This window comes from Sorex araneus, chromosome 6, assembly GCF_027595985.1.
Source record: "Sorex araneus isolate mSorAra2 chromosome 6, mSorAra2.pri, whole genome shotgun sequence".
Classification (NCBI taxonomy): Eukaryota; Metazoa; Chordata; class Mammalia; order Eulipotyphla; family Soricidae; genus Sorex; species Sorex araneus.
Window position 1 is genome coordinate 38,973,993 of NC_073307.1, and position 24,942 is coordinate 38,998,934.

General features: G+C 36.7%; 1 protein-coding gene across 2 annotated transcripts in view; it reads right to left on the reverse strand.

Moving 5' to 3' along the window:
• Positions 1-24,942, reverse strand: part of PRR16 (proline rich 16) — a 331,236-nt gene that overhangs the window by 189,986 nt on the left and 116,308 nt on the right. Inside the window, exon 2 of one of the 2 annotated variants that reach the window (XM_055143264.1) lies at positions 4,478-4,575. The exons of the other annotated variant lie outside the window; for it this stretch is intronic. Coding sequence (XP_054999239.1) covers positions 4,478-4,489 — 12 coding nt within the window. The 5' untranslated portion in view covers positions 4,490-4,575. The remainder of the gene's footprint in view (positions 1-4,477; positions 4,576-24,942) is intronic. 2 annotated transcript variants of the gene reach the window in all.

Genomic DNA, 24,942 nt, shown 5'->3' on the forward strand with positions numbered 1-24,942 from the left:
TGAGGAATTCTAAGAAGAGAACTGTAAAGAAAAAGGATAAATTATATTTTATATAATATTACATATAACATACTATATTATGTGCTATATAATATATATTATATGTGTATAGTGCCTAGGGGGCATTCCTCAGTGGTGTTTGGGTCACCAGGGCTACACTCAGCAATGCTGGGAAGCCAGGCAATTTCGGTAGCTGAATCCAGTGTCCTGTCAGTAACAGGTACAAGATTTTGCTCTTTGAGAAATCCCTTCCCCTTTTCCTGAGTTGTGACAGGGTCAAGGGATGATAAGAATTTAAAACCGAGATGAGATCCATTCACCTTCCCTTACTTTCCCACTTTCCCTTTGGTTCCCTTCCATCTGCACTGTGGAAGGTTTGGGGGTTCATAGGAATTTAACCCTGAGCCTTTCACATGCAAAGCATGTGCTCTAGTCTTTATTTCACAATTCAGCCCGGTGCAAACTTTCCCCCAAATTGAATGGAGTAAAATAAAGAAGCAAGAATTCTGAGCCAGAGAACTAGTTAAAGTGATTTACTGACACCAAGAACACTTAAGGAGAAATGGAGTTGTGATCCCAAGTGGTGATTCGCAAGTCCTTCCTTTGGCAAGTTTAATTTTAGTTAGTTATTAAACATTTAATAAAAATGATGTGCTAGGTCCTATAAACTGCCCATCCTGTCCATTTCCTTTATCTCTCTGGTCCCCAGAGAGACAGGATAGACAGTTTATGGTAACTTTCAATGATGCATAGATTCAGCAAAGGGGTCATAAAGATATATCTCAGCTATCATACACACACACACACACACACACACACACACACACGTTTAAAGCTTTGGCGCTAGAAGAAGTCAGCATAGCTTGCAGGAGGCAAAAAATATTTTGGGAGAGTTGGAAATGGGAGGGTTGGAGATGAGTAAAAGTAGAAGTAAGAGAGAAGGGAGAAAACAGGAGTACTCAGATGGAATATTTGGACCCTGCAAAACTGAGAGGGAGAGAGAGCAAAAAAAAAAAAAACAGATTCAGGTAAAAAACAAAAACAAAATCCCACACAAAACATGAAGGGGAGCTAGCAGTGGAAGAAGGATAAATATAAATTTATTTGTTCCAAGTAAAGAAACTTGATCAATCACTCTCTAGCCACTGGGACAAAAAGGCAATGCTCTGTAGCATCTTCCACACAGGAAGTTGCTGTTAGAGGAAGTTCAGGCCAATGCTAGAGAACAGCCTGTTGACTGTTAGGCTGGATGACAACAGAAACAAGCAAAATCATCTCCGAAGCACATCTTCCTGCAGATTATCAATCACAACACATGTCTGGTGAGAACTGCAGCGTGACTGTGAATGGTTGGCCTTGCTGTCATTAAGCTCCATAATTCTCCAGGCTACCATGGTCAAGGACATTCTTGATGAGGAAGATATTTCAAATAAACTATATTGACTGTTGTATTATGGAATTGTGCTCTTGTACAACCATTTCAAGAGTGACTTCTATATATTATGTTATTATGCATTATTTCAGTAACTGTAAAACAGCAGACTTTGCCCTGGTGTATCAACTCTTTGTATTCTCTCTGAACTATATATCCATCTCACTTAACATATGTACCTCATTTCACCTCTCTGTAACCTTTTCACTAAACGGAACATACTCTAAGGGCAGAAGTGTGTTTTCTTTAATCCTTTAATTTTTTATAGCCTGAGGTACAGTATAAAGTATATGTTCAATAAGCATTGGATGAATGAAGTATTCTATTAGGTTAGTTTAAACAAACTAAATGGCATCTTTTTTAGTTTAACAAAAAATGCTAAACACATAAAATCAATCCGTTATTTTATTTTAAGATAATATAGAGAACTGATCTCCCTACAACAGAATCATTAGCCCGTATGCCTTGACCTGAGTTTGTCCCCCTTACTCTGATCTGAAGGATTTTCATTAGTATGCTGTTAACTAACAAATTATTGAGTCATTTAAACTAGCTAAGATGTCTACATTTTTTGGGGGGAGGTGATCCACAGGACCCACCAGTGTGCTTAAGCTCAACGTCTACATTAAGTCACACCCACAAACTGCCCCCAACACCATGTAATCTCATCAATGGCCAAGATCCAGAGACTATAAAACAAAGCTCCCAGAGAGAGCGATGCAGAATCTCGCAGGGCAGAGCCTGGCAAGCTACCTGTGGCGTATTCAATATGCCAAAAATAGTAACAATAATGAACCTCATTCCCCTGACCCTGAACGTGACAGGGATGAATGGAGATGTTACTGGCGCCCACTCGAGCAAATCTATGAACAAGGGGACAACAGTGTTACAGTGATTTTCTTTTTCTCAAGCTATCAAATACTACTTACACTCTAATAAAATTTATAGTTCTTATAAAAAACACTTTCACCACTAGCTTAACTAGTAAACTTTATAATTTTTAACAGAGAATTCACCAATTTATATAAATTAAATGTTGATGAAAGTTAAATATTGGAACTATTTTTTTTTTTTTTTTTGCTGTAGCACTGTAGTCCCATTGTTCATCTAGAGTGGGCACCAGTAATGTCTTCATGGTGAGACTTGTTTTTCCTGTTTTTGGCATACTGGATATGCCACAGGGAGCTTGCCAGGTTCTGCCGTGCGGGCAGAATATTTTCGGTAGCTTGTCGGGCTCTCTGAGAGGGACGGAGGAATCGAACCCAGGTCGGCCGTGAGCAAAGCAAAGGCCCAACCCTCTCTGCTATCACTCCAATCCTTTTGTTTCAGAAAAATTATGAGTTTGAGGTTCAAACATTAACATGGGTGCTGGAGTGATAGCACACAGAGTAGGGCACTTGCTTTGTATGTGGACAACCGGGTTGGATTCCCAGCATCCCATATGATCCTTGAGCACCACCAAGGGTAATTTCTGAGTGAAGAACCAGGAGTAACCACTGTGAACTGCTGGGTGTGACCCAAAAAGCAAAAAAAAAAATCCCACCAAAACATATTAATATAAAAACCAGCTATCCAAAGGGTAAGAAAGTAATCCACTGCAGGAGAAAGATATTGTTTGGCTACAAGTATTTATTCCAATGGCAAATGCTGCACTTATCGTTTTGTTACTTTGCTGGTCTTGAATTTCTCTGGTCAATTAATTTAGAGCAACTCAAACTAAATAAGTGATCTTCAAAATATTAATGAACAAGTTAACATCAGAGGAAGAATTTGAACTTGAGAAGCCTTTATTTTTGGTCTAACATTATCCTCACAGTATAATTTCATTTTGGATATAGCACAAATACCAAATAGCTTCATAGTTTATTACGATTTTTTTAATAGAAAATTAAGGGTCAGAGAGTTAATACAGGGACTAAGGCACTTGCCTGGTAGGCATCTGGCTCCAGTTTGATTCCACCCTCACAACATATATTTGCCCAAGCACCAAGAGTGACTCTTGAGCACAGGAAAAGCCTGGACCATTGCCATGATGACCTCAATAAAGAAAAATTACAAGTAATTCTAATCACTAATCTATGAAACTAGCATATTGATCTTTTTGCCTACAGATATTATTATAGAGCCCAGCAAGCTACTGAGAGTATCCCGCCTGCATGGCAGAGCCTAGCAAGCTCCTTGTGGCGTATTCTATATGCCAAAATCAGTAACAATAACAGGTCTCATTCCCTTGACCCTGAAAGAAACCTCTAATTGCTGGGAAAGATGTCTACAGACAGGCTGCTAAAATCTCAGGGCTGGGACGAATGGAGACGTTACTGGTGCCTGCTTGAGTAAATCAAACAATGGGATGACAGTGATACAGTGATGATGATGATGATGATGATGATTTGGCAGGTTATACCCTGAGATGCTCAGGGATTTCTGGTTCTGCACTCAGGAATTACTCCTGGTGGTGTTTTGGGGAACACCCACTACTATATCTGAATTATGAGCAAATTCTATGTAACACAAAACACCTTTTGAGAAAGAGGTATTTAACATGTCTTTTTGTAATGTCTGCTATTTTTAATAGCCAATGTATTTAGTTTTCATAGTGCATATATGAAAATTATCAGAACACAAATAATTTTGATTCATAGAAAGAATGTTAATGCAAACTCACAAATCCTGTCACCTTGGAAGTTAAATCCTGCAATTTTAAAACACCATTGAAGCACCATGAATTTATTTTGCAGTTCTATGAACAAAAAAAAATAAATGTTGAAGTTTCTGGCATTATAATGAAATATTTCCCTCTAGAGAATTTGAATATAAAACACAGAATGAAATATGACAATGATCTGGTGGCAACCAGTGTGATGATTTTTCATCATGCTACTTGTAGTAATCATTTAATTACTTTAATAATCAAAAAGATCCATTGCAATTGCACCTTCTGTGTATATTTCGAATAGCACATGATATACTGGACTTGCATGTTTCTTAGCAATGCCGGTATATGTTGTCCAATTCCTGCAAACATCATGTCAAGGTAGGGCTGACCTTCTTGGGCATTTCCTGATGTCCTGTTGTCACTGTCTGCCCGCAGCACTGTCTCCCTGTTTCATCATGTGGGGAGGTGGGAGTAGGCTATGGAGCTTCTGTTAAAAAAATTAGAGAACTTTTAAAAATACCATATTTATTTTAGACTTTCCAATATACACTGAACAGGTATGGGAATTTATGAATTGGATGCAGGGATTAGTCAGGATGAAAGAATAACATATGAAAGGGAGAGGTAAACGTAAATAGAAGAAAAGAGGTAATAGCAAAGATGCACATGAAGGAAATGCACAGGGACTCCCTTTTGTGTGTGAAACATTAAGAGTTATGGAACAGATTGGTGCATCAACTTCAAAGATATTCACCCAGATGCCAAATCTTTCTGTGAACAGAACAGAGCCAGCGAGTCACTGGAATCTTCCTGGAGACTAGTCATTATTCATTAACAATACTGCTTTAGAATGAACAAATTAATTGACATAAATAAATGAGGATCAGTTCCTCAGACAGATATCAGGAAGAGAAAAGATAATTGAACAAATCACACAAACTTATACAAGTACCCCAAGTACTGTGTGGTGCAGAGAAGAAATCAGAGCACTATCCTCAAATATCTGAAACCAAGGATGTCAAGAGGGTGTCAAGAGGTTTCTGAGCTGCAATGAGGGGCTGAATCAACCTCAGAGAAAATCTCTTAGCAGATATCAACCAAATAAATCTGAGTGACACTCCTCTAAATCTGAGTGACAAAAGAGGCTAAGGGGGGGTCTCTTGGCAGCAATGCCTTCAGGATTATATGCACTAACAAATAAAGAACCCATCTTCTGGAGATCTAAGTAGAAGACCCTGGATTTCTACTCAATCCTGAGATGTTAGATCATGGCTCCCCGAATGAAGAGTCCCCAACTCCTACCTTCAACTATTAATAACACAGGCCCTAAATCCTGCATTTGCTATACTTGAGAATTGTTCAAATTAGGTTTACATAAAAACATCAGAGATTAAGTTATTCTGTTTGCACAATAATTAACTCTCACCAGAGTGGACTATGCTCTGTCAGTGTTGGAAATGTAGAGAAATATGTAAGACTCTTCCCTTAAAGAATTCAGCTAAATCATATTGATGGAGAGACTGAGAAAAAAAATTTTTCAGCTTCCTGCTGATTCCCAATTATTAAAATTTTCTAGTTTGTTTGTTTGTTTAGGGGCCATTGGTGTCAGTGATCAGGGCTTTCTATAGCTCTGCACTCAGGGATCACTCCGGGCAGGGATCAGGGGACCATATGGGTGCCAGGGGTCAAAGCTGGGTTGTCCATGTGTAAGGCAAGCACCCACCTACTGTACTATAACTCCAGTCCACTATTAATGACTTAATGTCCTTCTTCATTAATAACTACCTCTAATATCCAGTAGAGGAGAGGTGAAATTAAACATCTGAATAGACTTGAATAATTTAACTTCATCTTTCATCCATGCATGAATACTCATTCATAGAATACTCAGTAAGAATGATTTATGTGTCAAGAGCCCATCTAGCTGTTGGGAATAAAATCTGCCCATACTTTGCTAATGCACATATGGGTTATAGGAAACATTTTCATTAATAAGCAAACTATAAAGTTGGAATGCAAAATGGTAATAATCTAATGTCTAGTTAAACAAGTTTGTGGCTCAAATATTTAAGAAGATAAAAATGTACGAAGAGTGATCCGCCTTGCTGGTTGCATTTCATTTGAAATCTAAATTGAATACTCTCAACAATAGTAGTATAAATGAGACATTCGTAAAGGAATGTTGGCATGGAAAAGCCATGGAATAGTACAAGTCTAGTTCTGATGAAATTTAGATAACTGTCTTCTCCCCACCTTTCCCTCAATGGAAACCCCTAAAAGGCAGGTTGAAAGAACCACAACTGCTCAGGAAGGGAAATGTAAACATTAATGGTAAATATTATTGCACTCTGGAGAATGATACAAAAGAAAACGACAACCAGTGACAACCAGCTCAGACTTTCTAGCCATGGGCCCCAGGTAAGATACTATTTTTTTGCAAATAAGATACTTTAGTTAAACATCATGGCTTAAAAAGTTATTCATAGTAGACTTGTTATGGGATTTTAATGTTTGAACACCAATCCAACCACCAAAGAGATGCTCCTTCTCCACTGTTCCCAATTACCAAACCACCCACCCAGTCTGCTCCCTTACCAACCACAAAATAATTTATTTTATATTGCTTGGTGCAATTAAACAGCAAAGGAATTATCAAAAATACTTTTGTAAAACAGAATACATGAAAATTGTTGTATTTCACCATAGGGTTATTAAACCTTTGTCTAAGTGTTTGCTGTTTGTTGCTAATTCAGCCTTCGGTGATATTGTTTTAGTTTGCTGAGTTTAGTTGACTTCTATGCTACTTTCCCAAGTAATTTGGTGTGCTGGTTCTCCTCATCTCGTGGAGTTAAAATAATCAGCATTAGGATTAGTGTGAAAATTAAGTAAGCTAATACATGGAAAGGACTCAAAACAGTGAAAATGCTTGCTCTCATTTGCTATTACATTGGAGAGCACTAGAGGTATACAATATAGGGCATGTCATAATCTTCAGTGACAACAGCACTATAACACTTGGGAAGAAGAATTTTGAACCATAAGCTTTGATTAGTCGCTGAAGCCAATGTTCTGCAGTAGGCACAGCAGCCAACCCACCAAGCATCAAGAGCTAAGACTCACACCCTCCCTCCTCCCAGCCAAGTGTCAGTGCCAGATTCCAGGTACGTTGCCAGAATCCTCTAGTTCTGCAATTGCCACCACTTTTTGTCCATTTCTCCGTTTTGACAGTATAGATTCTGTTCTGCTGTTTGGCAGAGATTGTCTGGCTTTGTGCAGTGGAAAAAATTATTACCAACCTATTCAAGCCATAACTTGTGATCTTATTCAATAACAGAACTTTTTTGCCAAGTGTAAAGCTGAACAATTCCTTCTTTTATTCTCCTCATGTATTTCAGACACAGTGTCAGACTAGGCTAAGAGCAAATGGAAAAAGGTTGAAAACTATGAGGTAAATATTTGAGGTAAGTCATTGCACTGCATTTTGATTAGGCTCAGTATTATTATACATACTAGGACTAAAAATGTCTAAACCTTAGTCTTTGAATTGCTTCCTGGAAAAGAACAAAATGACTTGAATTTGTTAATGGAAAGAGGACCAGACTTCAATTTTGTATTTACATTTTTGGTCCTTGAGGAATTAATCAATGGCATAACTTAATTTGATAACTCTAATTGAATATTTACATACTTTTCCACAAATTTTTCTTAAAAACCCCACAGCATAAAAGCTGAATGTTGAATATATTTTTCAGGAATCTTAATAGATTTTACACTAAGCTTGCTACATCATCTTTTCTCTCTTATGACAAATGACATATATTTGTAAAATCAGTCATGCACACAGGGTCATAGACTGCTTAAAAGAAAAAGATGTCTCTCTTGTACACCACCAGATTTATATAGGATTCAAACACAAACCCATAACCCACAAATAACTGTCAATTGAATTTATGCACATGACAGAACTTTGATAAGGATCATTCCATTCAAACTTCATTCAATTTTCAGCTAACTGCACTAAAACTCCTTTCCAGAAGTGAGAGATATCTTCTTACCCATCTCTGTAACACCAGCATTTGAGAATTAAAGGAGATTTGTTAATTGGCTACACAAAATTAAAGTTTAGTACTTAGCCTAAACAGCAGAAAGCAATCAAACACTTAGCCTAATTTATTAAATGAATTATACATCTGAATTAAAATTTTGGTTCAGGGGCCACAATCATTAGTAGAATAGGGTGTTTGCCTTGCAAGTGGCCAACCCAGATTCTCTCCTATGCACCCTATATGATCCTCTGGGCCCACTAGGAGTTATCTCTGAACCCAGATCCAAGAGTAAGCTTTGAGTACAGCCATGTGTTGCCCCAAACCTAAGAAATTTTTTAAAATGCAGGTTCAGTCTCATTTTTAGTGTCCACCAACTGAATTATGTATAGCTACCTTAAACAAAAAGTATTTAGCAAGTATTAGTATATCACTACACTGTTGAGATTGTTCAAAGCACTCTAGAAAAATCCATGACTACAATTAATAATATGAATTTAATGCTATAAATAATCACACATGTAAAGAAATTATATGAATAAATTAAAACATTTAATTTTTAAACTATATTTATTTTGTCCTATTGGGAGGTAAAATGAGGGTTGAACAATAAGAGTTTCAGTTTTCATAAATTAGAGATTTGACCCAATCTACTACTTCTGTAAAGTAATAATGTGAATTTTCAGGATCAAACTAGGACAATATACTTAGGTGCTAAGTTTAAAAATACATTTACTAATATTCACTCAAAAAAACCTTTAAGTTTGTATGGACTTAATGTGATATACATATTTCACTGAATAAATATAATAAGTGTATTCCATTTATCAACATTTCAAAATTTAAAATAGCATATTTTTAAAAAAATAAACAAAAGTAATATTTAGATATTCAAAGTTCTCTCTGCTTTAAAGGGTATCTAAGCTTCTAATACCTTAAAATTAAAATTTACTTTCCAGGTAAGACATTTCCATGTCAGCGTTTTAATAAAAGAATTATGCAGCTTTGAAATAGAATGTTCTAAGTCAACTCAGAATTTAAACCAGTTACCTTTGCAGTGCAAAGGAAGCTAATACTTATATGAGCTATTTGTTCTAGCAACCAGATGGGTTCCCAAATGGAGAAATTCTCCTGTCCCACAAATCTAGACGTTAAATGGTAAGGAACAATGATGCCACCTGCCTCTACAGTAGAGTTGTTCACGAAGCTAATGGGGGCCTGGTGGGAGGTGCCACTCCCAGCTGAAATTAGACTGCAACAGAACGGCCTGAAGCTACATGTCCTCATTTATGGAATTTGGGACAGTGTCTAGGGTAAGACTCAACAGCAGAGATACTAAGTCTTCAGGGAGGTCTGAGAACTTGGCAAGGAAGTGCAGAGCAAGAAGGAACTCAGGGACTTTAGGGAGAGAATTGAGAAACTGGCAGCTTCCCACCAAATTGAAACTATTATTGTAGTTAAGGAATAAATTAGCCAAAGAAATGGGAGTGAAAATGGAGTAAACGTTTTTCTTTTTAGATAATGAAAATGACATATTTCCACTCTTGCTAAATTGCCAGTTTGAAAAAGCACAATCACACACAACACTCATACATATTTATTTATCCATCAAACATATTCTAAACATTTGAGGAATTCAAGACTTCACCCAAGAAAGAAGAGAATTAATAATTTGATAAGATATATTAATTTGAACCTTTCTTTCATATCTGTTTTATTATTATATTGATCTTAAAGTCTTTGATTATTACCCTATTATTATTTTGATCTTCATACTATTTATGTGCTTGGTAATGAATGTTCATCCTGGGGCTAGGATACCTCCACATTTGGTTGGCAATGGTGGCTAAATAATCTGAAAAGAGAAACAAAGCAATGTGACTAGATAAAAATAATTTCCTTCCTCTGGGATAAAAGCAAACATTTTTAGAAGGCAAGTTCTTCCCAGAATTGAGTCAACTCTTTTTGGCTTAATAGAAATTGTACTATAATTAATTGACTAAAGTGATTTTATTCAGTACATTTAGCCATAATTAGTATGCAAGTCATTTTTCCAATACCCAAGTGTTTCTAAAAGTCAACCTCTGTGCAGCAAACCGTATTCTCCTGGAAAACACGTCAAAAAATATGTCTTCTTTTTGCCTTGCTTATATATCTTCACATCAGCTACTCTTTTGCTTATGCCTCCATTGTGAATGATATGTGATTATGGTGAATCATAATAAATTGCAAACGTCAGATCTGGTTTTAATACTCTATGTAGGATGGGATCTGAAGCAGCAATCATGTTGGAAAGGTAAACCAGGGACCTAGCACAGACTGACAATTCTTATTGAGAGTGTGTTACTTTTGCTCAAAATTTTAGTCCATTTGGAGGCTCCTGGGGTAAGGTAACAATGAAGATTCAGCAGAGAAGGTTGATTTCATTTTATCCCTGCACTGCAAGAAGATTCTAGTCTTTACTTCATAATAATTAGATTGAGTATGACACAACAAGGGGCTGGAAATGTTGCTCCATGTAGAGGCTATGGCTTGTCTGTGGAGGACTTGAGTTCTTTCCCAGCACTGGAGAAAAAGATAACAGTTAAAACTATAGGGTTGGAGAGGGAATACAGTGGTTCAACCCACCACTGCATGTGGTTCCCTGGAGAGATCCCTGAGCACAGAGCCAAGAAAAAGCCCTGAGCACAGCCAGGTATGGACTGCTGAAAAAACCACCACCACCACCACCAACAACAACAACAGAAGCAACAGCAACCCACAAATAAATAAAAGTATAACACAGGAGGACATATTTTCAGAAAAAAAAAAGAAAAAGGGGAAATCAACAAAAAATTTTTGTGCGTGAGCTTAAATACAGTCTTTCAGGGCTGGAGATGTAACATACAGAGCCTAATGCACTTGCTTTGCAAGTGGCTGACCAGGCAGGATCCAATCCCTAGCACCTCCTGTGACCCCTCAAGCACTATCAGTCGTGATCCCAGAGCACAGAGCCAGGAGCAAGTCCTGAGTGCCACCGGGTATAGTTATAAAACAAAAGATAGACACTGAGTCTCTAAACTAGCAGTCTAGAGATGACCGTAGTGTGCTTACTCGAGCTAAGCCAAGTCAATATGAAGACCCACTTAATCAATTTGGCAATGAACTTAATAAAGTTGCGATTCCAAGAAATTATAGGTCTCCCTGGGGCTGAAGCAATAGCACAGTGGGTAGGATATTTGCCTTGCACACAGCCGACCCGGGTTCATGTCTCAGCATCCCATATGGTCCCCTGAGCACCACCAGGGGTAATTCCTGAGTGTAGAGCCAGGAGTAACCCCTGTGCATCGACATCGACTGGTGTCACCCAAAAAGAAAAAAAGAAAGTAAGAAAAGAAAGAAAGAAAGAAAGAAAGAAAGAAAGAAAGAAAAAGAAAGAAAGAAAGAAAGAAAGAAAGAAAGAAAGAAAGAAAGAAAGAAAGAAAGAAAGAAAGAAAGAAAGAAAGAAAGAAAGGAAGGAAGGAAGGAAGGAAGGAAGGAAGGAAGGAAGGAAGGAAGGAAGAAAGAAAGAAAGAAAGAAAGAAAGAAAGAAAGAAAGAAAGAAAGAAAGAAAGAAAGAAAGAAAGAAAGAAAGAAAGAAATTATAAGTCTCCCATAGAGAGCCATGCTTTCTCTGACATATTGATTTCTTTCTTCATATACATGGCAGCATCAGTAGTAGGGAATTTTTTTTTTTTAAAAAGATGTGAGTAGTTCAGGAAAATCCAATTTGCTAAGGTTTTTCTTGCTTGCTCTAAAGTGAACTTTCCATCATATACACACATCCAGACACACACAGACGCACTGAATTCCAGGAAAACAAGAAAACTAAAAAGAAACAAAACCACGACCACCACAAATATTCCAACTGGGATCACTGAAAGCAGCTGGGGGAAATTTTCCTGCAAGTGTTTTGCTATCTTTGAGAAACCAATTGTGCAAAGGACTTTGAAGCACGGATCTGCTATGAGCACGATCCTAGTCTCGGGGCTATGGTCCCATTCTCTGGGAGCACCTGTTACATATCCATAGCCAAACCCTGACTTCCGGCCCATGCCTGTGTGCTGACAAAGCTCTGTGAGTCCCCAGTTAAAATCCTTTGTAGAATAATAAGTCTCAAAGGAACTGTTTCTCTCCAAATTTGAAAAGAAAGAGAAAATGTATCTAAGATTACTCATTTCAGTGCATCTAAGATACAAATAATGGTTACATTTCATGATCCATCAAGGCATTGGCTACCTGGCACAAAAAAACACTAAGAATTTTTTTCACCTTTCACTAAATAGTGAAAGAATAGCTTACTATCATCATAATAAACAACACATGCAAGTGTAAATGAGCTTTACGCTTCAGAATTAGGTATGTGACTAACACTGTTATGAATTATGAGTCCATTTTACTACTTCAAACACCACTTTAAAACGATTAAAACCAGGGGCTGGAGAAAGAGTCCAGCAGGCAAGGCACTTGCTTCACATGTGGCCCCACTGGGGTTCAATCCTTGATACCCCAAATGGTCCCCTAACCCTGAAATGAGTGATCCCTGAGTGGAGAGTTGGCAGCAAGATCTGGGATCCACTGGGTGTGTCCCCCCAAACAGACAAAACTTGAAACTGGCCAGTACTATTATCAAAGAAGTAATTTATGGATAAATAAAATCCCTATAGCCACCAATTTAATAAAGTTAATGAATACTTCTGCCCAAGTGAACCCCAAAAGCATTTTCCACATTTTGAAAATTATTTGTCAAACTTCTGGATATATGCATATTTGAATGCTTAAAGGCAGTTGTTCTTATGGTTAGATAAAGGAAATGGAATGGGTTACCATCATTTTTCATAACAGTATCAAATTGGTGTGGTTGATAATGTGATTTGTGATGATAATTTGAAACAATTATTTTACTTTTTATTTTAGGACCACACCAAGAAGTGCTTAGGGCTTATTACTAGGTCTGTACTCAGGGATCATTTCTGGCATTTTAAAAATTCATTTTATTTTATTTTGTGTGGGTTTTTTTTGGCGGGGGGCGTTCACACCTGGATATTCCCAGGGATTACTCACGGCTCTGCACTCAGGAATTACTTCTGGTGCTCATTGGACCATATGGTATTCCCAGGATTGAATCCAGGTTGGTCACATTCAAGGCAAGTACCCTACCCATTGTACTATCATTCCAGGGCTTGGAAGCTGGCCTCAAAAGCTGGGGTAAAACGCAACTCAGACAGAGAAGGAAACACCAAGTAACCTCCAAGGGTATTTGGAGGACAAGCTCGGATTGGGAGATGCAAACCGAATGTAGACTATAGATCTAACACAATGGCTGCTCAATGCCTCTAGTGCAAACTACAACACCCAAAAGGAAAGACAGAACAAAAGGGAATGCCCTGCCACAGAAATGGGGTGGGTGGGTGGGGAGGGGTTGGGGGTGCTGGGAGGGATACTGGGATCATTGGTGGTAGAAAATGGGCACTGTTAGAGGGATGGGTACTCAATTATTGTATGACTGAAATGCAAGCACGAAAGTTTGTATATCTGTAACTGTACCCCACAGTGATTCACTAATAAAAAACTTAAAAAATAAATAAATCACTGTATCACTGTCATCCCATTGCTCGTCCATTTGCTCGAGCGGGCACCAGTAACATCTACATTGTGAGACTTGTTACTGTTTTTGGCATATCGAATATGCCACAGGGAGCTTCCCAGGCTCTGCCGTGCAGGTGGGATACTCTTTGTAGCTTACTGGGCTCTCCAAGAGGGATGGAGGAATTGAACCCGGAACAGCCTTGTGCTAAGCAAACGCCCTACCCACTGTGCTATTGCTCTAGTCCAGTCTTATGCTTTACACGGTAGTTTTATGATTTTTATATAAAGGGCTTCTGATGCTCAAGTATAGTTTTAAGAATTGTTTTCAATTTAAATAAAAGTTCACTTTCAAATGACAGTGCCTTAGGACAATGACTTGCAATATTCTAGGAAATTCATAGCTACCTGTTATATGCACTGCACTGTCATCCTGTTGTTCATCAATTTTCTCGAGCAGGCTCATTGTGAGACTTGTTACTATTTTTGGATATGCCAAAAACCCTTTATATGGTTGCTATTTTTTCAACCTGACATAAATACATTACATATACCAAAAGTTACAAATACTGTAAGTGATATTTATGCAAATTCATTTGCCAAGTATTTTGATATTCTAGGCAGGAGCTGGAGAGAGTAGAATACTATATATTTCATTGTCACTTATTAGAAAAAATTAACACTTTTATCCAACATGTTATGTATTGAATGTTGTGTGGGCTTTGTAAGATTAATAGTTATCTTTAGCATGGGGGATAGGGAGTGATGCCAAGTTTTATTACATCTGGATGGTTCCGAAAATGTTTATGCATTATAGTTTGTCAACAAAACATAAAACAAATCAAAATGAAAACAAAATATATAAACAACCCCATTCAAACATAGAAAGTGGAGCTGGATATATGTTTCCCTAAAGAAGACATATGGGAAGCCAAAAGCTGTATGCCAGGGAAATAATATTCAAGGTGAAATGACATATTGTTCACATAATGAGAATATTCTCCAGAAAAAGTTCTCAGACAACCAGTGTTGGTAGGGATGTAGAGATAAAGAAACGCACATTTAGTATTGGTCAAACTATTGAATAATTCAGCCTTTTTGGAAAGCAGTATGAAGACTTCTCCAAAAAATTACAAATAAAACTGTATGCAATTCAGTAATTCCACTCTTTGGCATATATCCCAAGAACACAAAAACATTAATTTGGAAAAATAATTGCACACCTATGTTCACCACAACATAATTGACTATAGCCAAGATTTAGAACCAACCCAAAGGTCCATAAAAAGATAAATAGTTTAACACAATTGCTTACCACTCTACTATAAGAAAAGAGGCAGTTTTCTGCACCCTAGCTGGAACTAGAGGTATTATGCAAAGCAAAGAGAGTTAGGAGAATGACAAGTATCAGTTGATCTCAGTCATTTGTGAAGTCTATCACAGAGTAGTGAGTATGGGGGAAAAGAGAAAGACCTAGTGACAAAGTGTAGGGCTATTGACTTAATGGTAGTTTTCAATATTTTTCTTACTAAACTATGATACCAATGCTACTGTAAAGTATACAATAATAACAAAACATAAACTATTATAGATAACATATGGATGAGGAGTTCTTTTTTTCTAAATGGTTGAGTTTTCACATTTGCTGCATGGTAATTAATAAGACAGTAACTAAATTAAGATATTTGTTCTATGCATGATGATATGATCTGCAGATGTACTGTGAAAAGATTCCCACCACCAGATTAACACACGTGATCCCTGACATATATTGGGAGAGGGAACAGCTTGATTTCCATGAACAAATTTCAATTATACAATCGAATCTTATCAACCACAGATATGATGTTATATATTAGATCCTTGGAATTAAAAATGTTTATACTTTCACTCTGCTGTCCCTATATGTTCATTTCCAAACCGAAAGACCACAATTCTATGATTCCACTGTTTCTATGAGTATGACTTTCACATATTTTATATTTCACATATTTTATGCTTTATTTTTACACTTTTAAATTTTCATTTTGGGGCCACACACAGCTATGCACAAGGTTTTCTCCCAGCTCTGCACTCAGAGATCTCTCCTGTTGGGACTTAAGGAACCGTGTGTGGTACCCAGGATTGAACCTAAATTGGACCCCTGCAAGGCAAGTGCAGACCAGATTTTTGGTTTTGGGAGTCATATTCAATCCCTGTGGATAAACCAAAGTTTCTAGCACTGCCTGGAGCATCCTTTATCCCTTGTACTATCTCTCCAGACTCCTTTAAAATTCACTATATAAATTGTGATAATTGTAATAATTATGTAGTATTCGTCTTTTTCTGCTGAATTCAGTAAATATGATATGCTTTATGTTCATTATAACAGATTTTCCTTGCTTTTAAAGATTGAATAATACCTAACTGTTCACAAAATATATGTGTATCTATATATACATATGCCTATATGTATATAGCTACCATCTACTTATCTAACAGTTTTTTTAATTAGCATAGCATTTAGTAGGTTTTCAAATCTAAGCTACTGGGGTGCAATACATATAATAAATGCAGTTAACATAAGCGTGCTGGTAACACTTTTAAAATTTTTTATTTTACCTTTAATTTTTTAAATTTTAATGAGCCACTGTGAGATACAGATACAGACTTACAAATTTTTGCGATTATGTTTCAATCAAACAATGTTCGAGTACCCATCCCTCCACCAGTACCCACTCTCCACCATCAATGTTCCCAGGGCCCCTCCCGCCACCCCACCCCATTCCCATTCCCTAATTCTGTGGCAGACACTTTTCCTTTTACTCTCTTTCCTTTTGGGTGTTCACCCGTAGCACTTGTTCTCCCCTTGTTCATCAATTTGCTCGAGTGGATGCCAGTAACATCTCTATTCTTCCCTGTTGTGTGCTAGTGTAGCCCAATGGCACCTGCTCGCTCCGGGAACACGAAGAGCCTCAAACCATTCATTTAGAGTCTTGATGAAGACAAGTCTCATCAATACCACATACAAAGACTCCAGTTCCTATACAGCATCACTGTCACTAATGTTAGACTTTTGGGATATAATCATTCCAACAGGTGTGAAGTGATAGCTCACTATGGCTATGATTTCGGTTTCTCTAATAATTAGAGAAGTACAGCAATTATTCTTATACCTGATAACTACTTGATGTGTCTTTTTTTTAGAAAAAAATGTCTATTCAAATCCTTCACATGTTTCCTATTTCACTTATTTATATTTTTGATATTGAGTTGTATAAGTTCAATTTTAAACCTTTCTCATATATATATGGCTTGATACTTTTTTCTTCACTTTTTTTTTACTCACAGGTGATTTTTTATTTCACAATCATCTTATTTGCTATGTACAAGCATATTTTAGTTTGAACTTGTCTTGCTTATTTTTTTCTCTTCTTGGGCTTTGCTAAAAATACTCAATAGAAAAATAACAAGAAAATTTGCTAATGGAAACCAGAAAGAAATATGCCTCATAGATACCTGGAGATCATCCTCCTACTCATGAAAATTGTATGGATTTATGGTAATTCAGAAAATACAATATTGTTGTATAAGCTATGATAATGCTACATAAATCAAGACAGGAAATGCTCAGATATATACTCCTACTTACAAGGGCTTGGCATGATGAATCAATATGAGGAAAAATGATGAATGATTTTTTTTTTACAATTTGAACCAAATTTGCAAAACTAGGAAAAAATTTGGACGTGATATTGAACTTGGAGCCTCAAGCATGCAAAATAAGTTATCAGCTGTTGAGTTACACCCCCAGTCCAGAACCTCAAGTATTTCATCCTTGTTTTCATGACAATCAAAAATAAATTTCTGCTTAAAAATTTAATTGAAAAATTCAGGGGTCGAGTATAGCATACAGTGGGTATGGCACTTGATTTGTATACATTCAACATGAGTTAGATCCCCATAACCCCATCTAATCCCCCCAACTGACCAGGAGTGATTCCTGAATGCAGAGGTAGGACTAAGCACAGAACACTTTTGTGTGTAACCCAGAAACCAAAACAAAATTTAATTGAAAAAAATCTAAAACCTAAACAATTTTAGCAAAAGTACAGAAAATGTAATGTAGAAACAGGAAAAGATTTCTCAAAAAGGAAAGCAAAACTGAGTGAAATACAAGAACATAATTTCATGGCCCTGGAATACAAATAGATTTTTTAAACATGGCTCTCAAAGCAACAAGAATAAAAATAAAAGTTAAAAGATAAATTTTACTAAAACTTATAATATTTAGTGATCAAATTTAGAACCATTTGAGGCCAGAGTGATAGATGGTCCAATTTGGTAGAGCCTTGCATGCAGCTAACCTGAGTTCAATCCCCTGGCATCCCACATGGTTCCCCAAGCACCACCAGGAGTGAGGCCTGAGTAAGCAGAGCCAGGATACACCAGTGAGCATTGCCAGGTGAGGCCCAAGAACAAACAAAAGAAAGAAAAAGAACCACAAAAAGAATGTGAAAATATTTTTTTCAAAACACATATTTTGTAAAAAACTAATATTCAAGTATAATAAAAAATCTATAAATCAATAATAAATAGACATAACCCGATAGAAGCATACAAAGGGGATAACAAAAAAGGATAGGACACAATCAAGGGTAAAGAGGTTTATGCATTAATATCCTCAATAACTGCTGGTAATTGTTGATCATGTCTGATATATAAATGCATAGTGGTATAACTTTACAATGGAATACTCATTACATTCTACAATTGAATACCTTACAGCAGCATAAATAATTGCTAATGAAGGTAAAAATATGCTTTGAAACCATAAATGTCAATCAACAAATAATAGGAGAAAATTGAAGAGGAGGAATTTGGAGGTGACACAGAGAAAGGAAAATTATGGACACTTTGGTGGCAGGGATGTTCAGAACCTCTGCACATCAATACAAGAAACTTGAACACTACCATAATTTTATATCCCAAAACATAATAATATAGAAATTATAAATGACAAATATATTAAAAATAGAAATTCTGCAGAGGCAGGGTGGGGTGGTAGGGGATGGGGTGGAGGTGGTGAGAGGGATACTGGGATCATTGGTGGAGGAGAATGGGCACTGGTGGAGGGATGGATAAACAATCACTGTATGACTGAAATGCAAACACAAAAGTTCATAAGTTTGTAACTGTACCTCATAATGATTCACTAATAAAAAAATTTTAAATCTAAATAAAAAATAGAAACTCTAAGATACAGAATAGCAAATAAAAATTATTTTAATTACCAAATGTATATGACACGTAAATCAAAACTATGTATATTATGGATGGGTTTATAAATATGTAGTATACATAAAATTTATCATAATAGCCTCAAAATTATAATTTTTTTATCTAAGGTATGAAGGAAAACAATGAGGAATGGAATTAGAAAAGATAACACATGAGAAATAATCTCTGTGATGTTTTATTTATAAAACTCAAAAAATTTAAAATCAAATATGGTAAACTAGTTGCCATATTTGAAGTTAGTCAAAGATACAAAGAGTGGGTTGTCTCTTACACAATTTTGGTATGTCCGACATACTTCACTGTAGCAAATGAAAGAAGAAAAAAATAGTCCTAAGAAAAAAAATATAGGAAAACAAAGGATTTTAATATTATAGATTGAAATAGATAAGAAATTTAATAGGTAAGGCAAGGTTCAGGAAGAGTTTGCTTGAGGTTTTTCTGTACAATCAATCTGTTTTCTGAAATTTCATGGATTTTAGTTCAATTGTTTTCACTCTATCTTTGAGCAGGAATCCAGAGCTAACACTCCTGAAACAGTGTCAGATGAAGTTCAGGCATCTTATGTAGGAACAGAGAAGAATATTTCCTATGAAGTTCAGCAAGTGCCTTCCCACAAACCCTGCAATAAATCAAGATCCCAGGATTTAGCAATTGCAGCAGTCAATGTGATGATAATTAAATACTAATGATAAAATAGAATATATCCACATGTCTAAAAATAAATAAAGTGCAAGAGAAGTACTTTATCTCTTTTGATAAAAGATCAAAAATAAAACACCGAATATGTGAAAGGTAAGCAGATCATAGACAAATAGAGGAAAAGATACCTATACAATATGTTAATGGGAAGATAGGCCAAGAGAAACTTTCCATTCATTCAATTTCAATTTCTAAGGGATCAAAACAAATTACTGATATAACTGACCAAATATAATTACTGATATTTGGAAACAAACATCCTTTGAGTGGATGACAAAACTGTTCACATTTTCACAATAACTGCTGATTTTTTGCTATGAGAGTATCACCTTGAAAAAAACATAAAATATTCCATTTTTACATAAAATACATAGATAACAGCTAATGATAGAAATACTAAAAGTTAATTTAAGGAGCCTGAGAGATGGCTCAGTGGGAGAAAATATTCTTCAATCTATGAGGTCCTGGGTTTAATTTCCAGAAACCTCCTCTCACTCTCAAAAGAGATAAGTTGCAAAGCTAAATTATTCTAAGTAGGAAGCTGTCAAGACAAAATCATATATCTAGAATGTGTTAAAGTATTTACTTGGAAGCTATACCTGAATTAAGGACTACTAGTTTTTTTAGGGAAATCACAAATTCTCAAATTAATAATTTAAAACCAAAATCCCATAGTATATATCTTGGGTTTTACACCTCTTGAAGGAGTTACTTTTAGGGGTCAGAGTAATAGTGGGGAGTGCACTTGCCTTGCATGTGACTGACCTGGATCCTATTCCTGGCACCACATATTTTTCCTCAAGCCCCATCAGGAATGACCTCCTGAGCAACGAGCAGGAGTAAAACTCTGAGCACAATTGGGTACACCCCCCTACAAAGACCCCCCAAAACAAACAAAAGGTTACTTTTAGTGATTATTGCTTCTCGAGAAAATACAGTAGTATATCTTTTAAAAAGTTTTCATTTATCATTAAAATTTTGAAATATTACCTGGGAGGCTGATTAATTGCCGATAATTAAATACTGATGATAAAATAAAACACATTCACATGCCTAAAATAATTATTAATATGAAAATCCAAAGTCAACAATTAGCTAAGATTTAGATATATAGTTTTTCTTTAAAAAAATAGTCATCTTAAAGATGAATCACACAGAAAGCAGGCGGCAAAGAAAAAGATAATATGCAGAACAATTACATTTCAAATTGCTTTTGAAATAAACTATCTCAGATGATGGTCCTTTCATTTATTTGTCGTAAGTTTGCCTTCCTAAAGTCATAATAAGAAAAACTATGATACAAATATTTTATGTAAATGTAGTATATCTGTTGATAGAACATACATCAAACAAAACAGAACAAATTAACTGGTCCCAGAATGTTTTACAACTCTGTTCCAACAACTGTCAATTCAGTCAAAAGCATTTACTAAGCACAACTCATCTCTAAAACTTATTCCACATTTCAGTCTCTTGGACAGGTAGAACATCTTTCATGGTAATAAGGAGAATATATTCATCTGGAATTTATGTCTGAAAGAGACTGCTTTAGAAATAGCATCTAGTCTTCACCCAAGGTAAGTTTGCTTGGGTGGAATATATTGAAGAGCTTATATGGTATCTCCATCATTACGTAAAACAAAACCATGGCATATTATAATGCCTTTGTAACACTAGTCTGTCTTCTCTGACACTTTGACAACAGAAGTAATAGATGCCCCAAATACCATATACAGATTCAATTGTGATACTACATAGGCAAAGAAAATAATAGCAACACATGCCTAATGGAAGCCTAAGCTTCCATTTTCAGCTGTTTTAGCATGTCTCAGGTAAGACAGCATTGTCTAATTTGTACTTTTAGTGATTCAAAATAAGAACTTTCTTTTATGTAATTTTTATTCACAACACTATGCATCTCTGTGAATCAATTATTTTTTTATAGGGGTGACTCGGTTTTGCTGCAGGAATAGGGCCCTGGAATGGAAGACTCAGTGATTCATGCTCCAAAACTGTGGACTTAGCGCTCAAGCAGACAGCACTTCCTGGCCACAGAAGGCACAGCCAGTGGTACTCAGGTGGCCACACAGTACTGGGGATCAATCTTGGAGCCTTGCATATGCAAGGCATGTGCTCTCTTACTTAAGCTATCTCCCTGACCCAGATTTATTATGTGAAGTTATTCTTACTCATATAACAATATTCATAAAATTATTTTTTCCAGGTGGCTACCAAAACAATTTTCAAGAGAGTTGGTATTTTTCCTATGATTCTTAGTCAATCTGACCTGATGACTCAATGCTGGAGCGAGAAGCCCACAGATGTGCCAGGGACCTCCTGGACCACTGCAATATGACTCAAAGTCTCTAGGGCTATGCCAGGTTATGCTCTGGAATCCATATATTACTGGAGTTTAAGCTTGAGACTAACACATGTAAAGCATGGAACTGTAATGCAAAGACAGCTCTCCTGGCCCTAATCCTGAACATTTCAATCAACCAACTCCAATCAACCAATACCACTGATATACCCCATTCACCTAGACTATCAAGAGCAAATGATATAAAAGAAAGTGATTAATTATAAGGATAATTCAGAACAAAACAAAATGAACACACAAACTTTTTTATTTTTGGCTTTTTGGGCCACACCCGGTGATGCACAGTGGTTACTCCTGGCTTTGCACTCAGGAATTACTCCTGGCAGTGCTCGGGGGACCATATGGAATGCTGGGAATCACACCCAAGCCAGCCACATGCAAGGCAAATGTCCTACCCACTGTACTATTGCTCCAGCCCAAACACATAAACTGTTGATATCACCAGGCCCATAACTAGTCATTACATTTATTAAATTAGCTAAATAGAAATGATTTTTACATGATAATGGGTAGATGACTTATCAAAGAGTTTTAAGAACACCTTAGAACACACCCAGCACATATTCATTATAACTAATATGAATGTACCCACCTTTAAACATATTTATATTTTTAATTTAATGAGTATAAAAAGTAAAGAGAGAAATATGACAGATTCACACATAGATTCTTTGCTAATAAGGGGCTCACTAAGATCAGGGACATGTAAGACATGTTGGACTAGTGATGGAAAAGTTTGGAATATTGGATGAACTCTAAAGAAAAAAAATATGTGCAGTTTAAAAATTAGAGAAGACTTATCAGGGCACTACTTTATATAAGGACTAGAATAATTATGAAACACATGTATCACTTATACTCACTTCTGTTCATAGTAAAAACAATAGTTCACCATTATGAACGATGTCCCTAATTTTATACTCAAGTTCTCAGTACTCCTGCACCAAATCATTTTGTGATTTTATTTTCTTCATCACTTTTCATTGATAAAAGCAGGACTTACACAGGCAACATATGTAGGGAAAGTTCCAGGGAGATAGAAACCAAGTGTGCCTCAGGCCACAGATCAGCTCAAGCATGGATCTTGGCTTCTCTGAAATTCTGGGTACATTAACTATGTCTCCACGCTCTGATGCTTTCTACAAAAAAAGTAACATTTAAAAAAATTTTAGTAGCAACTTATTACAGGGCGAACAGATAAACATCATTGATAATCACAGAATAAGTGTCAACTGTTCACTGAGATTCTTAGTGACCAGATTCTTATGGAAAACTGGAGAAGAGACAAAGTCATCTCAGCCACTCATCATTTCTCAAAGGGGAGAGACAAATGTCAGGAGATGTAGCAGAAATGACCGTGCATGGGAGACACTAACTATCAGGGTCATTCAGAGTCCTGAGAAGAGAAAAAGGAAGGAGGAGAGAAGGAGCTGAGAACCTGTGCTGAATCATGGAGAATCAAGTTAGAAAATCAGGCCTTCTTACGGTAATACAGCTCTTTTGTTTGTTTTGTTGTGAGGGAGACATTACTTATATTTGGGAGATGGGGTTGGGTGACATCCAGCAGAGTTCAGGGCTTGCTCCTGACTCTGTGCTCCGGGATCACTACTGACACTGCTCACAGGATTATATGTGGTACCAGGATTGAATTGGAACTGGCTGTGTATAAGACTAGCGCCTTATGTTTGTACTGTCTGTCTGACTGAATCACGCAGAGCTGATCAGGGATCACTCCCAGCAATGCTTGGGAGACCATTTGCAGTGCTAAAGATTGAACTGAAGTTGTCTGCATGCAGGGGAAGCACGTTATTCCTTGTACTGTCGGCATCCGGGGAGGGAAACAATTCTTATAGTTAAGTATTTTCTGCTATTCCTGACTTAGGTAAGGAGCCAAAATGCTGTGTGATGAACATGGAAATAAGACATCACTTAAAACTCAGCTGAAAGAGTAGATATCATATTGTGTCCTTACCACAAACAAGGATAAACTGAGCAGGTTCGAGGAAACATTTGAAGATGATGAAAATGCTCAGGATGTTGTTTATGAAGATGGTTTCACGGAGACATATGTGGAGTTCATCTCTGTTTATATATATAGATGTACTTCTAACCTCGCTGGGTTGAATACATTAACTATGTGTAGCCTATACCAATAACATACAGCATAAATATTTTATATGCCAGGAAAACAGCTCAGAGGATAGAGCCTTGTCCACCTTACACAAGGCTGTGACTTTGATTTCTAGCACTCCATGAACCCCAGAGCAAGGATGGGTGTAGCTCCAAGCACTCCTGGGATCAAGCATCCCTATCTCTGTGTGCTGAAACTTTAGTCTTACAAAGATGGACTCTCTAAGTCCCCTGAGAACTGCTCAGGAGCCTCTCACACCCTACTAAAATATGCTGACTAAAGAAAGCAAATATGTATGGATGAGAGAACAGCACTGAGTAGAGAAGGCGGGCATAAACGCTACAGCACATATAAAGGAAAACTACTCAGTTCTTCAGAATTTAGAACCTCATGCTTTTGCATCTCGTGGTCTAAACATCACTTCCCTAAAAATCACAACCTAGGATTCAGACTGGGGGCAACTGAGGCAACCAAGCCAACCATGTATGTTTGATGTAAGACATTTCTATACCTTGAAAGGTCATATGTATTTTCCTGGGACTGGATTGTTACCTGCAAGTAGATTTTGATAAGGGGAACTGAAGCAAAAGAGTTCAAGTTAGAGACAGTAGCATCTGCAAAGGAATAGAAATCGGTGCCAATAAGGAAAACAGGGAATCAGGAATATTCCACACCAAGAGGAGCTTTTGCTAAGCTATAGAAATTTTGGTTTTTGTT